The sequence below is a fragment of the Phodopus roborovskii genome, unplaced genomic scaffold (assembly GCF_943737965.1).
Source record: "Phodopus roborovskii unplaced genomic scaffold, PHOROB, whole genome shotgun sequence".
Classification (NCBI taxonomy): domain Eukaryota; kingdom Metazoa; phylum Chordata; class Mammalia; order Rodentia; family Cricetidae; genus Phodopus; species Phodopus roborovskii.
In genome coordinates, this window is record NW_026126469.1 from 17,715,162 (window position 1) to 17,734,065 (window position 18,904).

At 52.7% G+C, this 18,904-nt stretch overlaps 1 protein-coding gene across 1 annotated transcript; it reads left to right on the top strand.

Annotated features, from left to right (window-relative positions):
- The first annotated feature begins 581 nt into the window (after positions 1-581).
- Zdhhc19 (zinc finger DHHC-type palmitoyltransferase 19) lies at positions 582-6,296 on the top strand. Its single transcript, XM_051191336.1, has 9 exons — positions 582-676; positions 783-930; positions 1,287-1,408; positions 1,887-2,026; positions 2,689-2,861; positions 3,181-3,286; positions 5,117-5,202; positions 5,491-5,680; positions 6,146-6,296. Exons 2-9 carry the CDS (start codon positions 785-787, stop codon positions 6,248-6,250), a joined length of 1,068 nt encoding a protein of 355 aa, XP_051047293.1. The 5' UTR covers positions 582-676; positions 783-784; the 3' UTR covers positions 6,251-6,296.
- Positions 6,297-18,904: the final 12,608 nt, after the last annotated feature.

Genomic DNA, 18,904 nt, shown 5'->3' on the forward strand with positions numbered 1-18,904 from the left:
AGTGGTGTTTGTTCACTAGGAATTCACATGACAGAGATTCTGTCACTGGGGAGAAGTCAGCCCTATGCTTTTCATAATGACCTGCTAAGGGGGGTGCAAGAAGACTACATCAACCCCTTTGAAAGTTAGTCAGTGTCCCTGGTAACCCCTCTCTTGAGACGCCCAGCACATCAGCAGGGCTGCAACATGTGACCCTCAGGGGACAAACCCCAGCCAGCAGCTTCCAAGGCAGGGCTGGGTGTCTCAGTCTCCAGCACCAGTGATGGGGAGTATGGCTGGTACTGAAAGTGATCAAAAGCAGCCAGAGCCTCCCTCTCTCTGCCTTTGTGACATCACACTGACACCTCTCCTCTCCGGGGCTGTGGCCTCTGTTGCTATGGCAATGAAATTCTGGGAGTTATTAGAGGAAAGAGTAACTAGTGGCTCATACTTGCCCTGTGAGTATGATACCCCCTCCCTGTGTGTGTGTGTGTGTGTGTGTGTGTGTGTGTGAGAGAGAGAGAGAGAGAGAGGGAGGGAGGGAGGGAGGGAGAGAGAGAGATCCAAAGTCCGTTGTCTTTCTTAATTAACCTCACCTTATTTTTTGAGACAGGGTCTCTTGCTGAACCCCGGAGCTTGTCGTTTGGCTGAACTGCCTGGCTAATAAGCCCCAGGGATCCTCTTGTGGCTGCTAAAGGTATGTAGCAATACACCCTGCTTTTACATGGGACCTGAGGATTGAGCTCAGGCCCTCATGTAGTACAGCAAGCACTTGGCCAATTGTGCCATCTCCTCTGCCCTAGCCATGCCTCTTTTAAGAGACACCACGACACTTGTGAAGGAGCCACAGCAGCTGCCTGTGACCCCACTGTCATGGTTCCTCCCGAGCCTGTTTGCTGCCTTCAATATAATGTTGCTGATCTTTTTGAGTGGCCTTTTCTTCGGGTTCCCGTGAGTGTCCCATATCATCTGTTAGGTTTCTTATACAGGATGGAAAACAGAGATAGTACAGAGGCAGGGAGACGCAGGAAGAAGTAACAGAAGGCCCGGGAACAACTGTCTAGTAAGAGGCAAATGTGCAGGCAGTTTTGGAGTATTGGTGCATGGGGTAGGGTGGGGTAGAGTGGGGTAGGGGGTAAACGTAACTGGTAATGTGGTGACATTTGGTGGGCCCTCGGTTATCTGTCTCTTGTCTGGATACTTAGAGCTGGCTTTAAGTTCTGTGTATCCTGACCCAGCTGGACAGAGCCCTCAGGCTTGGGGGAGGGGGGTCTCCAGCTCATGACTGAGAGTGGCTGTGGTCTCAGTTGTAGGTGGCTGGCTCAGAACGGAGAGTGGGTCTTTCCCGTGATCACAGGCCCACTCTTCATCCTCACCTTCTACAGTCTGATTTCGCTCAACTTCTCAGATCCTGGTATCTTACATCGAGGTGAGGACCCAACCCCCTGGAAGGAGGAGGTGGAACCCCCAAAGGCCAGCGCCCTACCTCTGCCTCAGGGCTTCTGTGCCCATGGCAGTACTGTTCTGACTCTAGAATTTCATTTCCTGAGCCACCAAGGTGTGTGGGCGAGGGGGACAAGATCCTGGGTATTCCAATTGCTTCAGAAGGCTGGGCTACACAGGCTGGAGAAGGAAGCCGGTAGGCTTGTCCAAACTGTACAATCTTCATTCCATCTTCCCACCACACACAAAACTTTAAGAGCTACCATTGTTTCAAAGGCAAAGTTCTATACACTGGCTTGCCGGAGCATGCCCCCCAACATGTCTCTCTCTGACGGCCACCAGCTTGCTCTGTTAGGTCAGGGATTCCCTTACCCACCCCTTCCTACATTCCCAGCACCCAATGCTGCTGTAGGGCTGCCCGGAGCAGCAGTGTGAAGGCTACTGCCTGCCCTCTCCCGCATCAGGCTCCATCGATGAGGACCCCATGACGGTGCACGTGGTGAGTGTGAACCAAAGGGCTTTCCGCCTGCAGTGGTGCCCAAAGTGCTGCTTCCATCGCCCACCCCGGACCTACCATTGCCTCTGGTGCAACGTTTGTGTGGAGGTGAGTCCCTGTCTTACTGCCTGCCTATTTGCTAACCTGTCACCTAGACCTGGCCAGAACCTAAAGCCCCCTCATATGTGGCCCAGGAGAGGGCGTGAGACTTCTCCATGACTGGTGAGGGCCAAGGGTGACTGCATGTCCTCCTGTTCTTGGTCCCTCACACAGGTCACTCCCTGCCTCTGTGCCTGCGTCTGTCCAGGGAGGCTGGCACTTTCATTTGTTCTGGCCCTGGGGAAGGGACAGGGGAGACAGTCCCTTCCCATCTCCTGGCTTGCTGTCACTGGGTATCTAAACCCTTCAGTTGGATCTCCTGTCTTGTGCAAACTTGTCTCACATGCACTGGCATCCCAGCTTACAAATGCGGGAGGAACGCTGGCTGAGCAAGGCTGTTTTTCATCTTCGCCTAAAAGACGAGAAAGGAAAGCCCCAGAGATAGTCCATGTCCGACCAAAAGCTACACAGGGCATGTCTCAAGACACAGAGCCTTAATTGTGTTCTAGACGGAAATGTCAGCATCAGGGACCTTGGTCACCAGGATTCTTCCTGGGCGTGAAAGTCAGTGTGGGGGGCCGAGAGTAAGTGACTAGAGGGCTGAGCTGTTTGGGTGACAGAAGCTGGGTCAAAGGAAGGATCCTGGAGGTCTACCCCCTTCTCTCTCACAGGATTTTGATCACCATTGCAAGTGGGTCAATAACTGCATTGGTCACCGCAACTTCCGCCTCTTTATGCTGCTGGTCCTGTCCCTCTGCCTCTACTCAGGCTCCCTGTTGGTCACCTGCCTGATGTTCCTACTTCGCACAAGCCATCTGCCCTTCTCCGTGGACAAGGTTATGGCGTATCTGCACATGTCCAAAGACCCACGTGAGAAGCAGTGGGGGAGGGGTTGAGGCAGGTGAGAGATGAGATCTCAGAGGGTGGAGCCAGTGATGGAACCAGAGAAACCACTTGAGAGGCTCAGTGTGGGCAGATGAGCGTAGGGAAACGGACCGAGTGAAAACCCAGAAGTTTTAAGTGTTAAGTGTTAAGAACCTAATGGGACCACATGCTAATGCCTAAAGGGAGAAGCAGGGCCACAGCGTGGTGGGATAAGGAGGCGGGAGTATGGTGGAGAAGGGAGGATGAGCTGCACCGGGCGTGACTCCTTAGCTAGGCAGCATCCTGGTGGCTGTGCCTGCTGCGGGCTTCTTGATTCCGCTCGTCCTGCTGCTGCTGATCCAGGCCATATCTGTGAGCACGGCTGAGCGCTCCTGCGAGAGCAAGGTATGTGGGGTGGAGTGTGGGCACCAGGATGTTTGGCTGTGGGAAGCATCTTGGGCCCTCTGGATCTGGTCCTCCACTGCTTTTGGCCCTAAGGGTAAGGCCTTCGGGATGCGTGTCCCTAGCAGCACCTCGGACCACAGCGCCACCTGCTGGAGCCTGGTGGTCGCTCTCCCTCCCGATTGCTCATCTTCCTAGGCTGCCTGCATTTGAGGACTGGGCATAGGGATCTCCCACTTCACCATGGTCCACACTAAGACAGGCCTGTCCTGGCGGTGTAGTTTTGACCGAGAGAAGGCTCTAAGAGTTAGACAGGCCAGAAATGTCAGTCTGTGTGCCCTAGTGTGATCTTGAAGGATCAGGTGTTGCCAGCTTTGCAAAAGGATTAGGTAACCAGAAAATGGACCTTTTCCCCTCCCTTCCAGTACTGGGGATTGAACCTAGGGTCTGGAGAATGCTAGGCAGATGCTCTACCACTCAGCTGGAGTTGATGGCATGAAGTCTGGTTGAAAGTAGAATGCTAAGAGAGTGAGGAAACAGCTCTGGGGAGAAGATGGCCCTGGGAATTGAAGCAGACCCCCTCAGAGCCGTCACAGAAAGCAGCCAGTAAAACCGAGCATGGGAGTTAGTACTGATGGAAACCCAGGAATCAGGGTAAGGGTATCTGAAAACAGTGCATCGTCGTTACTCCAGAAGATTCTTTCAAGGCCCTTTGTAGTCCATTTGTCATCCTATTACAGCCCCAGATTATGGCTGGTTTGTTTTCCAACCCTAGAGGTTTTTTTTTTTTGTTGTTGTTGTTATTGTTTTATCTTCCAGAATCCCACATAAACAAAGTCATTGTTTTTAGAGTCTGCCTTGGCTTGCTTAGCACAGCACACGTGAGATTCACCTATGCTGTTCTTGTCAGTTTATTCCTCTTTATCACAGTGTAGCATCACATTGCATTGTAGGGATGCTCTTGTCCATTCGAAGGATTTTTACATAATTTCCAGTTTGGAGAAAGTATGGAGTGAACTTAGTCCAAACACTGGTGTCCAGAACCTAACTTTCCTATTGTGGAAATTCCTAGAAGTGTCCCTGCTGGGTCATGAGGCAGCTGTGTGTTTATGACAAGCTACCAGAATGTCATCCAGAACACCATTTTGCATTCATACTATGATATATGAGAATTCCAATTGTTCAGCCTGCTTGCCAACACTTGACACTGTTGGAGGTTTGTTTAGTTTTTTTGTTTTAGCCCATCTAGTAATTGTGTGGTGGCATCCTATAGCTTTGGTAAGTGGCCAGAGGAGGACTTGAACTTTGAGCTTGACCTTTGCCATATCATCCATCATATCTGGGGCAGGGTTTCCTGGGCCATGTGTTTCTGGCTGGGGAAACCTGATCAAAATTACGACCAGCCTTGCAGATGGTGAAATTCAATGGAGACAAACATTTGGAAGGCAAAATGAGTGGTAGGAAAGCCAAGACGCGGTGGTTGGGTGGAGGGACCGTCTGCCGAGGGGCTGAGTGGTTAAGGGAGGGTCTGGAAGAAGACCGGAGGAGGGTATTGGTGGCCCAGAGAATGAGGCTGCCACAAAGGGGCACACAGGTGACGGGAGCCGTGAGAAGGCAAGGGAGGAGGGTGATGGTGGGTACAGTGTCAGCATCTGCTTTGCCAGAGTTGCTCAGAATCGGGCTGCTCCTCCTGGGAGCTCAGCTCACTTCCCGGCTTCCCTGCCCTCCCCTGCAGTCTGGTGGCAGCTGGAGCTGAGCTGACAGACTGAGGGTGGGCTGCTGCCGTGAGGGACTGGCCAGTTCTGACATTTTCCCATCCCCATATCCGTCCAGTGCAGGTACCATCAAGAATACAACCCCTTTGACCAGGGCTTTGCCAGGAACTGGTATCTAACTATGTGTGCACCACTGGGTCCCAAGTGAGTTGGGGACAGACATCTGAATGGTGGACCCCAGGGCTGGTGGGCGGAGTGGCCCCTTACTCCATCTCTCAGATCTTGCACCGTTCAAACCTTTCCTTTGGGTTTGCTCCCACCCATTGGGCCCTTCTGGGGGTTCTTGTGGCTTGAAGGGGTGAGAGGTGTAGTCAGAAGAAGCTAGCCTGCCTCTGGGCAGGGTCGACCCCCCATGTGTCCCCAAACTGAGAGGGAGGTTTGGGCCCTGGCTAGGAATGGCATGGACTCCTTGCATCTGGCTTGTTTTCTTAGGTATATGTCTGAAGTTATCTGTCTGCAAAGGCCAGTGGGGACAGGATGGATCCACAAGAAGACGCAGCCCTCACTACCATGTCCTCCTGAACACCATTCTCCAGGCCCCCCTGGGCCCCAGCCCCAACCTTCACACACAACCTTCACACACACCCCAGGAAGTGGTGAGGCTGCCATTGTTCTCCGGGAGGTAAGGCCCAGGGCATCTGTGGGAAATCCCAGGAGGTGGGGACGGCCGGCCGTGCAGCTGGAGTTCTTGGAGCTTGATGGGGGGACCTTGAATGAGGGTGGTCACAGGCCTTCAGAACACCCAGACGCTTGCCAGAAACAAAGACCACGTCCCCAACGTACTTTGGACCTGGCCGTCCAGGTCTGGGCCAGTTTCCTCAACTGTTAATGAGGACAGAGATTGGCCTACAGTTTATACTGTTTTGAAGAACACGGTCTAGTTTCATTGAAATATAAGGGAGTGGAATATACGAGCGAAGCCACCACAGGTTCCTCCCAACCCGTGACTGTGACTGTGAGCGTGGACCTGTTAGTGTCCCCTTGGCTCAGTCAGTGGGGAGCTGGGGAGGAGGCTGACCACAGCAGCTGGCTGGGAGCAGGAATTGGGGAGGCCGGAGGAGCTTGCATGTGCCCACTCTGTATTTAGATCGATGCCAGCCCACGGCTGTCCTTGCTGTCGGAGGCCCCCAGGCGAGGCTCGCCCCGGCGCACACAGAGCCTGGACCAAGTGAACCTATGCCTCCCCGTCTAAATCCTCATGGTCTGCTTGGGCCCAGGCCCGGTTGTTTCACTGGTGGGAGCATGGCATCCACCAATCATTAAATGTTGACTGTTGGTTTCTGATGATGATGGTTGTTGACTGTTCAAGGGGTTGGGGACAAAGACCTCCAGAGATGGGTGAGCCAGGATCTCTGGAGACTCAAGCACGGGGTTTCTGTCGCTGCCTGGCCCCATGACCTTGAGCAGGACACTAAAGCTTCTTTCATCCTTACAATGGACGGGCAGTATTAACTGCAGTCTTCCTGATGAGAGCTGGCAGTAATGTGAGAGAAAACCACTAGTCATGGTTGCAGAGGCTTCCGCCCTGCAGTACCTATACTTGGCTGCAGAGGGCACCCACTGCCCGGGAACATGCAAGTCTCTCTCCAGGGCCCCTTTGCACTGCAGCACTGGACCTTGTGGCTGGGAAGGCCATCAAACTAGGCGTGGGTACCCTTCCAGCGGCCACTCTAAGAGACCTGGGGAGATGTGGAGTGCTCAGTCTTAGGCTAAGCCTGCATCTTTCATGCAACCGAGTCTCGTTTTTGGATGTACCCCCTTCTCCAAGGTCCTGTGAGTGAGTCTTCAGATCCCTGGGGTTTGATGGAGCACATTTAAACTCTGGCTTTACTAGTGACCGCGGTGCGGCCTTGTGTAATACAGGCCATCTCTCCAGCTCTTTAGACAATGAAGTCCAGATTCACTCTCTTATCATCACCTCCCTCCTGTCCACTAACTCCCCCATCCCTGTCCCTGTCCCTGGGTCCCTTTAATCTCAGCACTTGGGAGGCAGAGGCAGGAGGACCTCTGTGAGTTTGAGGCCAGCTTGGTCTAGATAGTAAGTTCCAGGACATTCAGGACTACTTAGACCTTGTCTCTAAAGAAATAAATAAGTAAATAAAGTAAAATTAAATTTAAAAACCTCAGCCCAGCCTGACCCTTCCAGATCGTGCTAGGGACCAAATTTGGGGCTATTATGGGGGGTCACATTTAAATGTAGAGCTGAGCCAGCTCCGAGGTCACATGGCAGCTAAGGATGGAAATAGTCCTTGAGCCACTGAGCCCAGATATGTGTGTCTATACCTGGGTGTGCATATCCTGTGTATGCAGAGGAGAACATCCCAGCTTCAAAAAAAAAAAAAAAAAAAAAAAGGCAAGAATGTGACAGTTTGGGGTTCCTGCTTACGTCCTCCCAGGGAGAGTTCTCCAGGTAGCCTGGGCCTGTGTCAGAGGAATAGAGGGGCCCAAGGAGCCTGGGCCAAAGCTGCAACTTCCTGGCTTTGAGGGTACCTGCTGAAGTCCCAGCTCCACCAGGGGCTTTAGGGAGAGTCTCCCTTCAGCACTGCCTGGCTTGGCACTGTACCTACTGGCTCCTAGCCTCTAGGTATACAAGAGACTCATCCAGCCCTAGGCGAAGGTCCTTCAGAGGCTTAATTCCATGTTATCCTCCCTGACTCTTAAGGCCTCGGTTTTCCCACTAGGCAAGGATACAGTTTTCTTCAGATTATCAAAGAGGCCCTGACTTCCCCAAAGGCAGTCACTTCTCTCTCTGTGGTGAGGATTCTAGGTCTCTGTTCTTTGCAGCTGAGAATTTCTATGGCTCTGAGAGGGACCTAGCCCACCTGTCCTTGGTGTCCTGTATCCCTGAACTTTAGACTACCCTCATGTGTCCAGCCTGGAGGGCTTTGGTTGTGCAGTCCCCACCTTTTTCCAGAACTTGCCTTTGGTTCTCAGATGTACCCCACCCAGTCCTTGGCCAACAGATAAGATGAGAGCTGTTATCAGAGCCCCATGATGGGGCCCTACTCTCTGCATGCCCAGAAAACCTTACCACCCTCAGAGTGAGGACCAGGAATGACCATGTGCTAAATTGTAGCTGGAGCGCCATCTGCAGGGTCCCCTCCAGCTCCTAGAGCCTGCGATGGGTATCCAAAACATCTCCAAAGTGGTCCTGACGGCCTTTTGGGACGTCGAGACTTGCAAACTGAGTGACACATGGCAGAGTAGATAGACATCACTTCCCTTTTCAGCCCAGCGGTCCCCACAAGAGTCATTTACCTCATGGAGAGTCACTGGCTTTGACCTTCCTAGAGGAGGACAGGGGTCGGACTCTTCATCCCACAGCCCACTGCCACGAGTTTCAGTTGGGTTTAGGGGCTAGGGAGTGAAGTGGTTAGCTAAGATAACCTGATGGCAACAAGCCTGGTGTCTCTGTTTCCCAGAAGGCTACTGCCATGCCTACTCTCAGCAGCTGCAACAGGAGAGGCTGAGCAGTAGCCTTGGGGGACCTGGCTCTCCCGCCGGGCCCTGCTGATAAGCCAGTGCATCACGGTGTGGGTCCGCTGGGCAGCTGATAAGGAGGCTGCTGAAGCCCTCTCCATCCTGTGCCACCTGATAATGGCTCCTGCTGTCTCTGGTTCACCCCACCCTGCTCTGCCCTAACCACCCCACCCAAGAGGGGGCCCTGCGAGTGGCAGAAGGCGGGGCAAGGCAGGGTGATGAGGCAGAGGAGACAATGTGGAGTGAGAGTTAGGGCCAGACTCCTCACACCTCAAGGCCACAGGCACCTTGCTGGTCATCCTCATGGACATCTAGGTCAGGTGTCAGGCCTTTAGGAGACCTCCATCTGGGCTTGTGTCTCTTTAGTTCTTAAACAGATACAGCCCAGGGATGAAGCCCTGACAGGTGACATCCTGTCAGTCCTGTGTAATGTTATTCATATGTCCTTTAATCTCCACAACAACCCCGCAACATGGCCATTCTTGTTTTAGAGATGAGGAACTCACCATTCAACAAACCAGTAACTTCCCCTGGCCTGCTAAGTGGGAGAGCCGGAACCCTCTGTGACCTTTCCCACGACAGGTCCCTCAGTGTGAAGACAGACTGTGGGCTTCTCTATGAAACAAGATGAGTGATCCCAAGGCACAGCATTGTCATATACTCCAGCACTAGCCAGGGGCTGCTTAATCAACGGTGGTGTCATCAGAGTGTGACCCAAGAGCTGCTGGAGGCAAGGCTTTGTGTGACCTGCTCAGGACTTCAAAATGCCGGTTACCATGACAACCGAGCAGTCCTCACTGCTGCCCAGTTTAGAGTGGGACCCCTTGGGGGCGTGGGGAAGAGTACTGCTTCATGGGGAAGTTTTATGAAAGTCAACCCCTAGGATATCTCCAGGCCAAGGGGACTGGAGTGTGGACTGGGGGGTCGGGGGGGGGGGTAAAAGCTGGGACTCCCCCGCAGAGCAGTAGCATGTGGCCTCTCTGGGCCAAGGCTGTGCACGCTGGTTAAGCAAACAGATGGCTGCCTGTGTTTGTTGCTTGTGTTCATGGCACCCAAGCTGAGGGAAGTCAAAAGTGGCAGGTGTTCCTGGCTCCTGTTTCAGTGTCCTGGGCCCCATCTCTGGCTTCGCCTCCTGTCACATCTCCACTCTCCTCTCAGGCCTGTGGCCTTCCTCTTATGTCGTCTTTCCTGCCGTGCTCATTCATGCTACCCTCTTGCTCGCAACCCCTTTCACTGCCCCACCCGCTCCCCAACTTTTCCTGGACGACAACTTCCAGGAACACAGTCAGTGGAGGACTTTTAGGTAAGGATGTCTAATTGTGATTCTTGGAAACTGGGATCTGGGTACAGAGCATAAGGGCTGCAGGCAGCATGTGCACAGGGCGTCTTTGTCTGCGGTGCCCGGGGCTTCTACAGCCCAGCCAGGCACCCACTCCTAAATGCCTCCTCACAGGAACAGTTTTGTCTTGCTATGGAAACAAGATTCTAAACTGGGGGGACCCTGTGGGCTATCTGGCCACCGCATTTCTCAGGGAGGAGGAAACCAAGGATGTGGGCATGGGAGGGGGCTTTCCCTGGAGTCGCACAGCTCGTGAAAAGCCAGCCTCAGCTGTCTCCAGGTAAGTGCTTTGTGTAAGAAAGCTGGCCCATGCCCTGTCGGGTAAACAGGAAGGGCCTAGAGACCTCGCTGCTTGGCATCAGCCAGCAGGAGCATAAGGATGACGACAGCAACTACAGCCACTTTGAATGCTTTTCTGTGCTCCAGGCATCGGGTTAAATGCTTGGCTTGCATTGGCTCATTTAATCCACACACCGAAAGTACTCCTAGTACCTTTGTGGGTGTGACCCTGGACAGTCCCCAACTCTCTTGCCTTGACCTGGCATCCCTTTAAAAATGTTTAAATGCTGGGACTCAAACCTAAATTTTTATGTATTCAAGGCAAGTACAATTTTAGATTTTAAGACAAGGTCTCATCAAGTTATTCAGGCTTGTCTTGGACTTGGTCTCAGACTGATCTTGAACTCAGTCTGAAGCCCAGCCAGGCCCTGAACCTGTGATCCTCCTGCTACAACTTCCCATCCCAAGCAGACGGGACCACAGGCCCATGCCACCATTGCCCCTCATACCTAGGATTCTGGATCCATGAACAGAGCCCTGGCCTGAGTTCAACATTGCAGCGCCTGGCCTACTAGGATCATTTACAGAGCTTAGGTCATGCTGACCCTCCTCTGTCCCCTGGCAGCAAGAGAGTCAGCAAGGAAAGGTACCAATGCTGTGCAGAGAACAGAGCTGGGGATTTCCCCAGCCCACACGTTTCTAGATCTCACTTCAAGAGCCATGAGCAAAAATGGAGAGAAGCCCTCCAGCTGGCCCCATCCTGGTCAGGGCAGCAAGGTGCTGTGGGGACAGCAAGAGTGGGTGTCTGGAGACATAGGGCTACTCCCTGCAGTGTGTCCTAGATAGCTCTCAGCCTCTTAAAGTCACCCTCCCCTGTCTGCTCTGGAATGCATTGTCGGGAGGTGTGGACTGTCCTCTTGGATAAGAACTGAGGTGGGATGGTTACCCAGGGGGCAGTGTGAGGATGAACCATCTCAGTCTATTCTGCGAAGGATTCTCCCTCCCCTGGAGACTGAGTTCACAGATTCACACATGCTAGACAAAAGTACTATCTCAGCCTTCAAACAGTGGGGACATAGATCTGGGCCACCAGCCTGGGCTCCCAACACCTTGTGTTCCTGTCTTCTCTCTTTGGCCTCTTGCCCTTTCACACACTCTGGATTGAGATGACTCAGAAGTAGCCAAGGCTGAGGGTAGGCCACCTCATTAACTCCCAGGCACTGAGCCCGGATCACCTTTCTGTTGTGACCTTCGGCTCCCTCTCCCTTAGCCAAGCTATCTGTTTCTAAGGGAAGGAGCTAGGCTTGGTCTTGGGGGACAGGGGTTGGTCCCTTGGCTGCCAGCTGGCAGCAGTCTGAAGTTCCCAAGAACCCCTGCTGTGGGGCCCTGGGGTGAAAGCCCTTGTAAGCCTGTGAGATCATCTGTGCCCAGTCAACTCTGACCAGCCGCAGGGACTTGGGCTGTTGGGCTGGCTCAGGCATGAGCTTCTGGCTGCCTTGGGCACGATCCAGAGTAGAGAGGAAAGCAGCCTTTTCCAAAGCCAAGGCCAGAAGGAGGCACACTGGGGCTCTTTGCTGTGGACCTGAAGCATTTCAGGTCTGTTTTCTTTAAACATCCTGCTGCAGGAAAGAGAAGCCCAAATCCAGACATTCCTAAAACATTCAGGTGGCTTTAAAGGAGCAGTTTGTTTGATTTTCATCCCACCCTGTTTCTGCTCAGTGGGGTCTCGGGGACCTCCCCCTGGAGTTTGGTTGGAAGGCCTACACCCTTCCAGCTCCACCCGTACGTCTGCTACAGAGACCTTAGCGGAACTTGCTGTTTCTACTTTGGTCTGTTTTTGTCTTCTTTTGCCGTGCTGGAGATGAAGCTCTTGGCGGTATGCGTACGAAGCACACAGCACCACTGAGCTGGATCCCCAGCCCAGGTTGTCTGAGGTCACTTTTCTTTGATCCCCAGCTGTAATGGCACCATTGGCCACAACCTTTTCCTGAAGTCTTTCCCTTGACCTCTGGGGTTAGACACACTGTGACTTCTTCTGAGCCAGTGCTCTGCTGGACTCTTTCTCAGCACCCCTGAGGTTCCATCAGGGTGCATGCCTGGGTGACAGAGTCTTCACCAACTCCTTTGCCTTCAGAGTGGAGGCCGCTCCAGTGCACAGGGCTTTATGCCTTCATTTTCCATGTTGGAGTGATCCTGGAAGAGATGCTACACAAGATGAACAGATGCTCAGTGCTAGCCCAGAGTCTAATAGTGGGGCAGGAACTGGGGAAGAGAAGCCCTGCTTGTTGTGAGAAAGAGAAAAGTCCACAAAGTGAGTTCCAAAGCTGGTCTTGGCAAGAGGGATCCTTCGGCAGCTTTATTTGCCTTTCCTGTCTAAGTCCCTTGCTGTGAGGGAAGAAGGGACACAGGGATTAGAATCTGATGGAGGAAGGGAGTCCAGGGCAGAGAGGCTTCGGAGGGGGAGCCATTCAAGACCTTACTGCTGAGAAGGTGCTTGCTGAGCCTGCCTCAGTTCCATTCCTGGAGCCCACATTGGGGAAAAGGCCGGGCCATAATCCCAGCTGTGAGACAGGCGGAGGGGAGAAAGACCCGGAAGCTGTCAGGCCAGCTACTTGGAGCAGGCAGCAAAGTGGCAGAAACAAGAGAGACCCTGTCTCAACAACCTCAGAGTTGTCCTGTGACCTCCACACATGCTCCGTGTCAGCGTGCACATACACATACCACACACATTAACATGCACACACACATCACATTACACACATACCACACACATTAATACACATACCACACATATCACACACACTAACATACACAATCACATACACATCATACATACTGCACCCACATTAACACACATACACATACCACACAAATTAACATGCACACACACATCACACATTACACACATACCACACACATTAACATGCACACACACACCACACATTACACACATACCACACACATTAATACACACACACCACACATTAACACACTAACATACACAATCACATACACACCACACATACTGCACCCACATTAACACACATACCACTCAAATTAACATGCACACACACACCACACATTACACACATACCACACATTAATACACATATCACACACATATCACACACACATTAACACACACAATCACATACACACCACACATACTGCACCCACATTAACACACACACCACTCAAATTAACATGTACACACATATCACACATTAACACACACATACCATACATATTAACACACACACCTCACACTTTAACACACACATACCACACACACTTTAACACACACATACCATACACACATTAACACACTAACACACATCACATACACACCACACATGCTGCACCCACATTAACACACATACACATACATACAAATTAACATACACAAATTAACATGCACACACATTAACACACACATCACACACACATAAACACATACACATATCACATACACATTAACACACATACACTACCATGCATTAACACACATCACATATACACAACACACATTAACACACACATGCCACATACATATTAACACACATACACATACCACACTCACATTAACACACATATATACCACACACACTAACACACACATACACACATATATACCACACACATCAAACAGTAACAACAGAAGCTTGTCGGCTCAAGAGGACCTGTTAAAAACCCACTAGAGCCTGACCTGGGGTGGGAGGGAGAGTTCTCTCTCGTTCAGTCATCAAACCCACAGCGTGTCCAGGAGGCAACAACGATGTGAAGGGAACTTTTAGAGAATACGTTTATTTATAGTATAATTAAATGCTCTTTTGAAATTACATGTGTAGAGGCCACAGAACTGGCTCAGTGGTTGAGAACACTGGCTGCTCTCGCAGAGGACCTGGGTTTGATTCCCAGCTCACGCATGGTGGCTCACAGCCATCTGTAACTCCAGTTCCAAGGGATCAGATGCCCAATTCTGAACTCTACAGGCAGCAGGCACACACACACACACACACACACACACACACACACACACACACAAAGCAAACATTCTAAGTAAAAATAATTTCTTGTGTATTATCTTTAGAAGACTGGAGGCAAATTAATCAAATATGGCAACTGAGTGGGAGTTTCCTAAGTGGGGGGACTCTAGCTGTGGGTGGGGTGTCATGAGGCTTGATTTCCAGGCCAGCTTTCCCTCTGCGTTGCTGAGTGACTGGAAATCTTCCCCCCATGCATGGAACCAGGCGCTCTCCCACTCAGACATTACTTGAGAATAATCAGGACCAGGTGCTTATGGGCAGTTGTATTGGCACAGCTGGTGCTGCCCACCCCTACGCAGGCCCAGCCAGCCAAACCCTCAACCCAGCCTGGGCTTCTCTCCTAACCTGGGAGGAAGCAGCCCCCTCCCCCCCCAACTGTGGGCTCTGATCTCAAATTAGAATTGCACCTCTTTCCTCTGCTTGGGCATGAATCATGAAAAAGCCGCCTGCCTACACCATCAGCTGCAGCCCCAGGAACAGAGTGGTTGCCTGGACAGCCATCCTAGCCCAGAAGTGGCATAGGGAAAGGAGGGGACCAAACAGGAATGTATAGTGGCAGGACACAGTGGCATGTGTGTCCCAGGACCCTTCTTATACCAGGTCACCACAGCTCCCTGGGTGGGTGACAACGTTGCCTGTGTCACAGGAAGAGGTGGCAAAGGAGGCTTAGTCCTCAGTGGGATACTGGCTCAGGGTGGGATGGGTTCTCCCTAGGGCTGAGGACAATGCCAGCTGCCAGTCACAGATGGGTCTCATCCCCATCCCTGTCCGCACCACCTTCCTTAGCTTAGTCTGTGGTAGCAGGAGTTTAAACCCATTTCTGCTTGAGTCCATGGGAAGCCTCCCCCCCCTCCCAGGAACATTCAGGAATAGCTGATTCTCTTTGTTCTCAGGCCTCTCTGCCCCTGAGCCCTCCCTCTCAGAAGCCCACAGATCCAGAACCTTCTGTGATCTTTCAGTGGGAGCTGTAACTCAGGTTCTTAGGTGAAGCAGCCTCAACAAGATATGACATAAACCACCCTTGTGTCCCCTGTCACCTCTTGCTGAGCCACCCCCAGCCACATGCTGCTGTGTCCTTTCACAATGTTCCTATTGGTCAACCGATTTCATCCCTTTCTCTCAGCCTGCACCTCGTTTCTGCCCCCCTTTATTTTTTTTTTTTCTTAAATCCTAAAGTAGATGAAATTGCACGCATTTTCCATCTGACTTTGGCTTGTTAGGCACACAGTCAAGATAACAATTGTTGGTTTTCAAGACAGGGTTTCTCTGTGTAGCCCTGGCTGGTCTGGAACTTGCTCTGTAGACCAGGCTGGCCTCAAACTCAGAGATCCGCCCGCCTCTGCCTCCCAAGTGCAGGAATTAAAGGCGTGTGCCACCGCTGCCCAGCCCCGGAGAGAATTTTCTCATCAATGCTGTTGCCTTTTTTCTTGTTATTAGTTGGCAGTCTTATGTTTTCTTTTTCTTTTTCTTTTTTTTTCCAAGACAGGGTTTCTCTGTATTGCTTTGGAATCTGTCCTAGAACTCACTGTAGACCAGGCTGGCTTCAAACTCACAGAGATCCGCCCGCCTCTGCCTCCTGAGTGCTGGGATTAAAGGTGTGCGCCACCGCTGCCCAGCTAGTCTTCCGTTCTAATATTAAAGAAGTCCATGGCTGGGAGTAAAGCTTGCTTGTCGAGGGCTTGCCTGGCACAGATGAGGCTCTGGAGTCCACCCCCTGTACAGAAGGAAAGAGGGAGAAGGAAGGGAATCGAGAAAAAACGAAAGAGAGAAAAAGACTAAGACAACAAATGAAAGAATCCCAGAGTCATGGGGGGAGGGTGTCTTGGGATGCTTGGAAATTGAAAGTTGTACTCTGCCTCCATCCTTAGAATGTTCAAATTATGTTGGGTAGCCATCTTATTTATTTACTTATTTTTCTGAGACAGTTTCACTCTAGGTAAGCGATTCTCAACCTGTGGGTTGAGATCCCTTTGGGAGTCACACGACCCTTCCATAGGGGACACATATCAGACATCCTGAGACATTTACATTGATCATAACAGTAGCAAAATTACAGTCCTGAAGTAGCAATGAAATATTTTATGGCTGGGGTCACCACAACATGAGGAACTGTATTGAAGGGCCTCGCATTGGGAAGGCTGAGAGCCACTCTTGTAGATGGCCTGGAGCTCACTATATTGCCCAGTAAGATCCGAACTCACAGAAATCCTCCTGTCTCAGCCCCTACAAAGTTGGCATTACAAGTGTGGGCCACCATACCTGGCTCTTTTGACTTTCTTATCTGCCCTGGAAGATGTGTTGTTGTGTAATAGAAAATACCCCACACAGATGCATCCCAGCCTGCCTTCATCCCGGGCAGCTGTGGGGGACCGAGTGGCCCTGCTCTCTCTAGTGCAGGAGCAACAGTGAGGGGATTGTTACACGTGGGCCTCACCGCATCTCTTAATCTAGCTTAAAGAGGTCAAACTCCAGTCCTGAATCCCTCCAGCAGAGCAGATGACTGTCTACTGCCAGAGCCAGGCACACCGCCTCCTGTGCACACTGCCGCCCGTGCACACTGATGCCCGTGCACACCGCCTCCTGTGCACACTGATGCCCGTGCACACCGCCTCCCGTGCACACCACCTCCTGTGCACACCGCCTCCCGTGCACACCGCCTCCTGTGCACACCACCTCCTGTGCACACCGCCTCCTGTGCACACTGCCTCCTGTGCACACTGATGCCCGTGCACACCACCTCCTGTGCACACCGCCTCCCGTGCACACTGATGCCCGTGCACACTGCCTCCCGTGCACACCGCCTCCTGTGCACACTGATGCCCGTGCACACCACCTCCTGTGCACACCGCCTCCCGTGCACACTGATGCCCGTGCACACCGCCTCCTGTGCACACCGCCTCCCGTGCACACTGATGCCCGTGCACACTGCCTCCCGTGCACACCGCCTCCCGTGCACACCGCCTCCTGTGCACACCACCTCCCGTGCACACTGCCTCCCGTGCACACCGCCTCCTGTGCACACTGATGCCCGTGCACACCGCCTCCTGTGCACACCGCCTCCCGTGCACACCGCCTCCTGTGCACACTGATGCCCGTGCACACCGCCTCCTGTGCACACCGCCTCCCGTGCACACTGATGCCCGTGCACACCGCCTCCCGTGCACACCGCCTCCTGTGCACACCGCCTCCCGTGCACACCGCCTCCCGTGCACACCGCCTCCCGTGCACACCGCCTCCCGTGCACACTGATGCCCGTGCACACTGCCTCCTGTGCACACCGCCTCCCGTGCACATTGCCTCCTGTGCACACCGCCTCCTGTGCACACCGCCTCCCGTGCACACTGCCTCCTGTGCACACTGATGCCCGTGCACACCGCCTCCCGTGCACACTGCCTCCCGTGCACACCGCCTCCCGTGCACACTGATGCCCGTGCACACCGCCTCCCGTGCACACTGCCTCCCGTGCACACCGCCTCCCGTGCACACCGCCTCCCGTGCACACTGATGCCCGTGCACACTGATGCCCGTGCACACCGCCTCCCGTGCACACTGCCTCCCGTGCACACCGCCTCCCGTGCACACTGATGCCCGTGCACACCGCCTCCCGTGCACACTGCCTCCCGTGCACACCGCCTCCCGTGCACACCGCCTCCCGTGCACACTGCCTCCTGTGCACACTGGTCCCGTGCACACTGCCTCCCGTGCACACCGCCTCCTGTGCACACCACCTCCCGTGCACACCGCCTCCCGTGCACACTGATGCCCGTGCACACTGATGCCCGTGCACACTGATGCCCGTGCACACCACCTCCTGTGCACACCGCCTCCCGTGCACACTGCCTCCTGTGCACACTGATGCCCGTGCACACCACCTCCCGTGCACTCTGTTCTAGAGAGCAAGAAAGCAGACCTGCTCTCACTTTCTTACCTCTGTCCCTTTACCTAGGGAAATGGCACCAAGAGTGGACATCCTAACCCTAGGATGAGTTAAAGTCTCACTTCACATTAGACCTTTGTCCTTCTGTTGTCAAGCTCTTAGGGGCTGGGCTGCCCCAATCCTGGCTCTCCAGGGTAGCCTGTAACACCTCCAGGACAGAGGTATCTCCAAGCTTCAGCTTCAGCAGGAGGTCAAGTGTCCCCTCTGTTACCAGAGAGCCTTTCAAAGCACATGTGACAACCTGGCAGGTCCTTTCCCTGGGGACCTCATATTTTAATTGTTGAGTGTTTGAGTGGATGTTAAAAATGAATGTTGATAATTCAAAGAAGCTTGATCTGACCCAGAGGTGAAGCATTTGGAGACTTTCTTTTTAGATTGTGTGTGTGTGTATGAGTGTGTATATATGCATGTATGTACGTGTGTGTGCTCATGTGTGTGTGCATTGTGTGTGTGTGTATGTTCCTGTATATGGATGGGTGCATATAAAGGCCAGAGGTGATCTTTCTTTTCTGTTGCTCTCCATTTTATTAATTTACTTTTTGTTTGTTTGTTTTTGTTGTTGTTTGGGACGGGGTTTCTCTGTGTAGCCCTGGTTGATCTGAAACTCACTTGGTACACCAAGCTGACCACATTGTAGTCACGGAGATCTGCCTGTCTCTACCTCCCCAGTGCTGGGATTAAAGGCATGTGCCACCACTGCCTGCCTCATTTACTTGATTTTGAGATAGTCTCTCACTGATTCCAGAGCTTGCTCTTTGGGTTGGA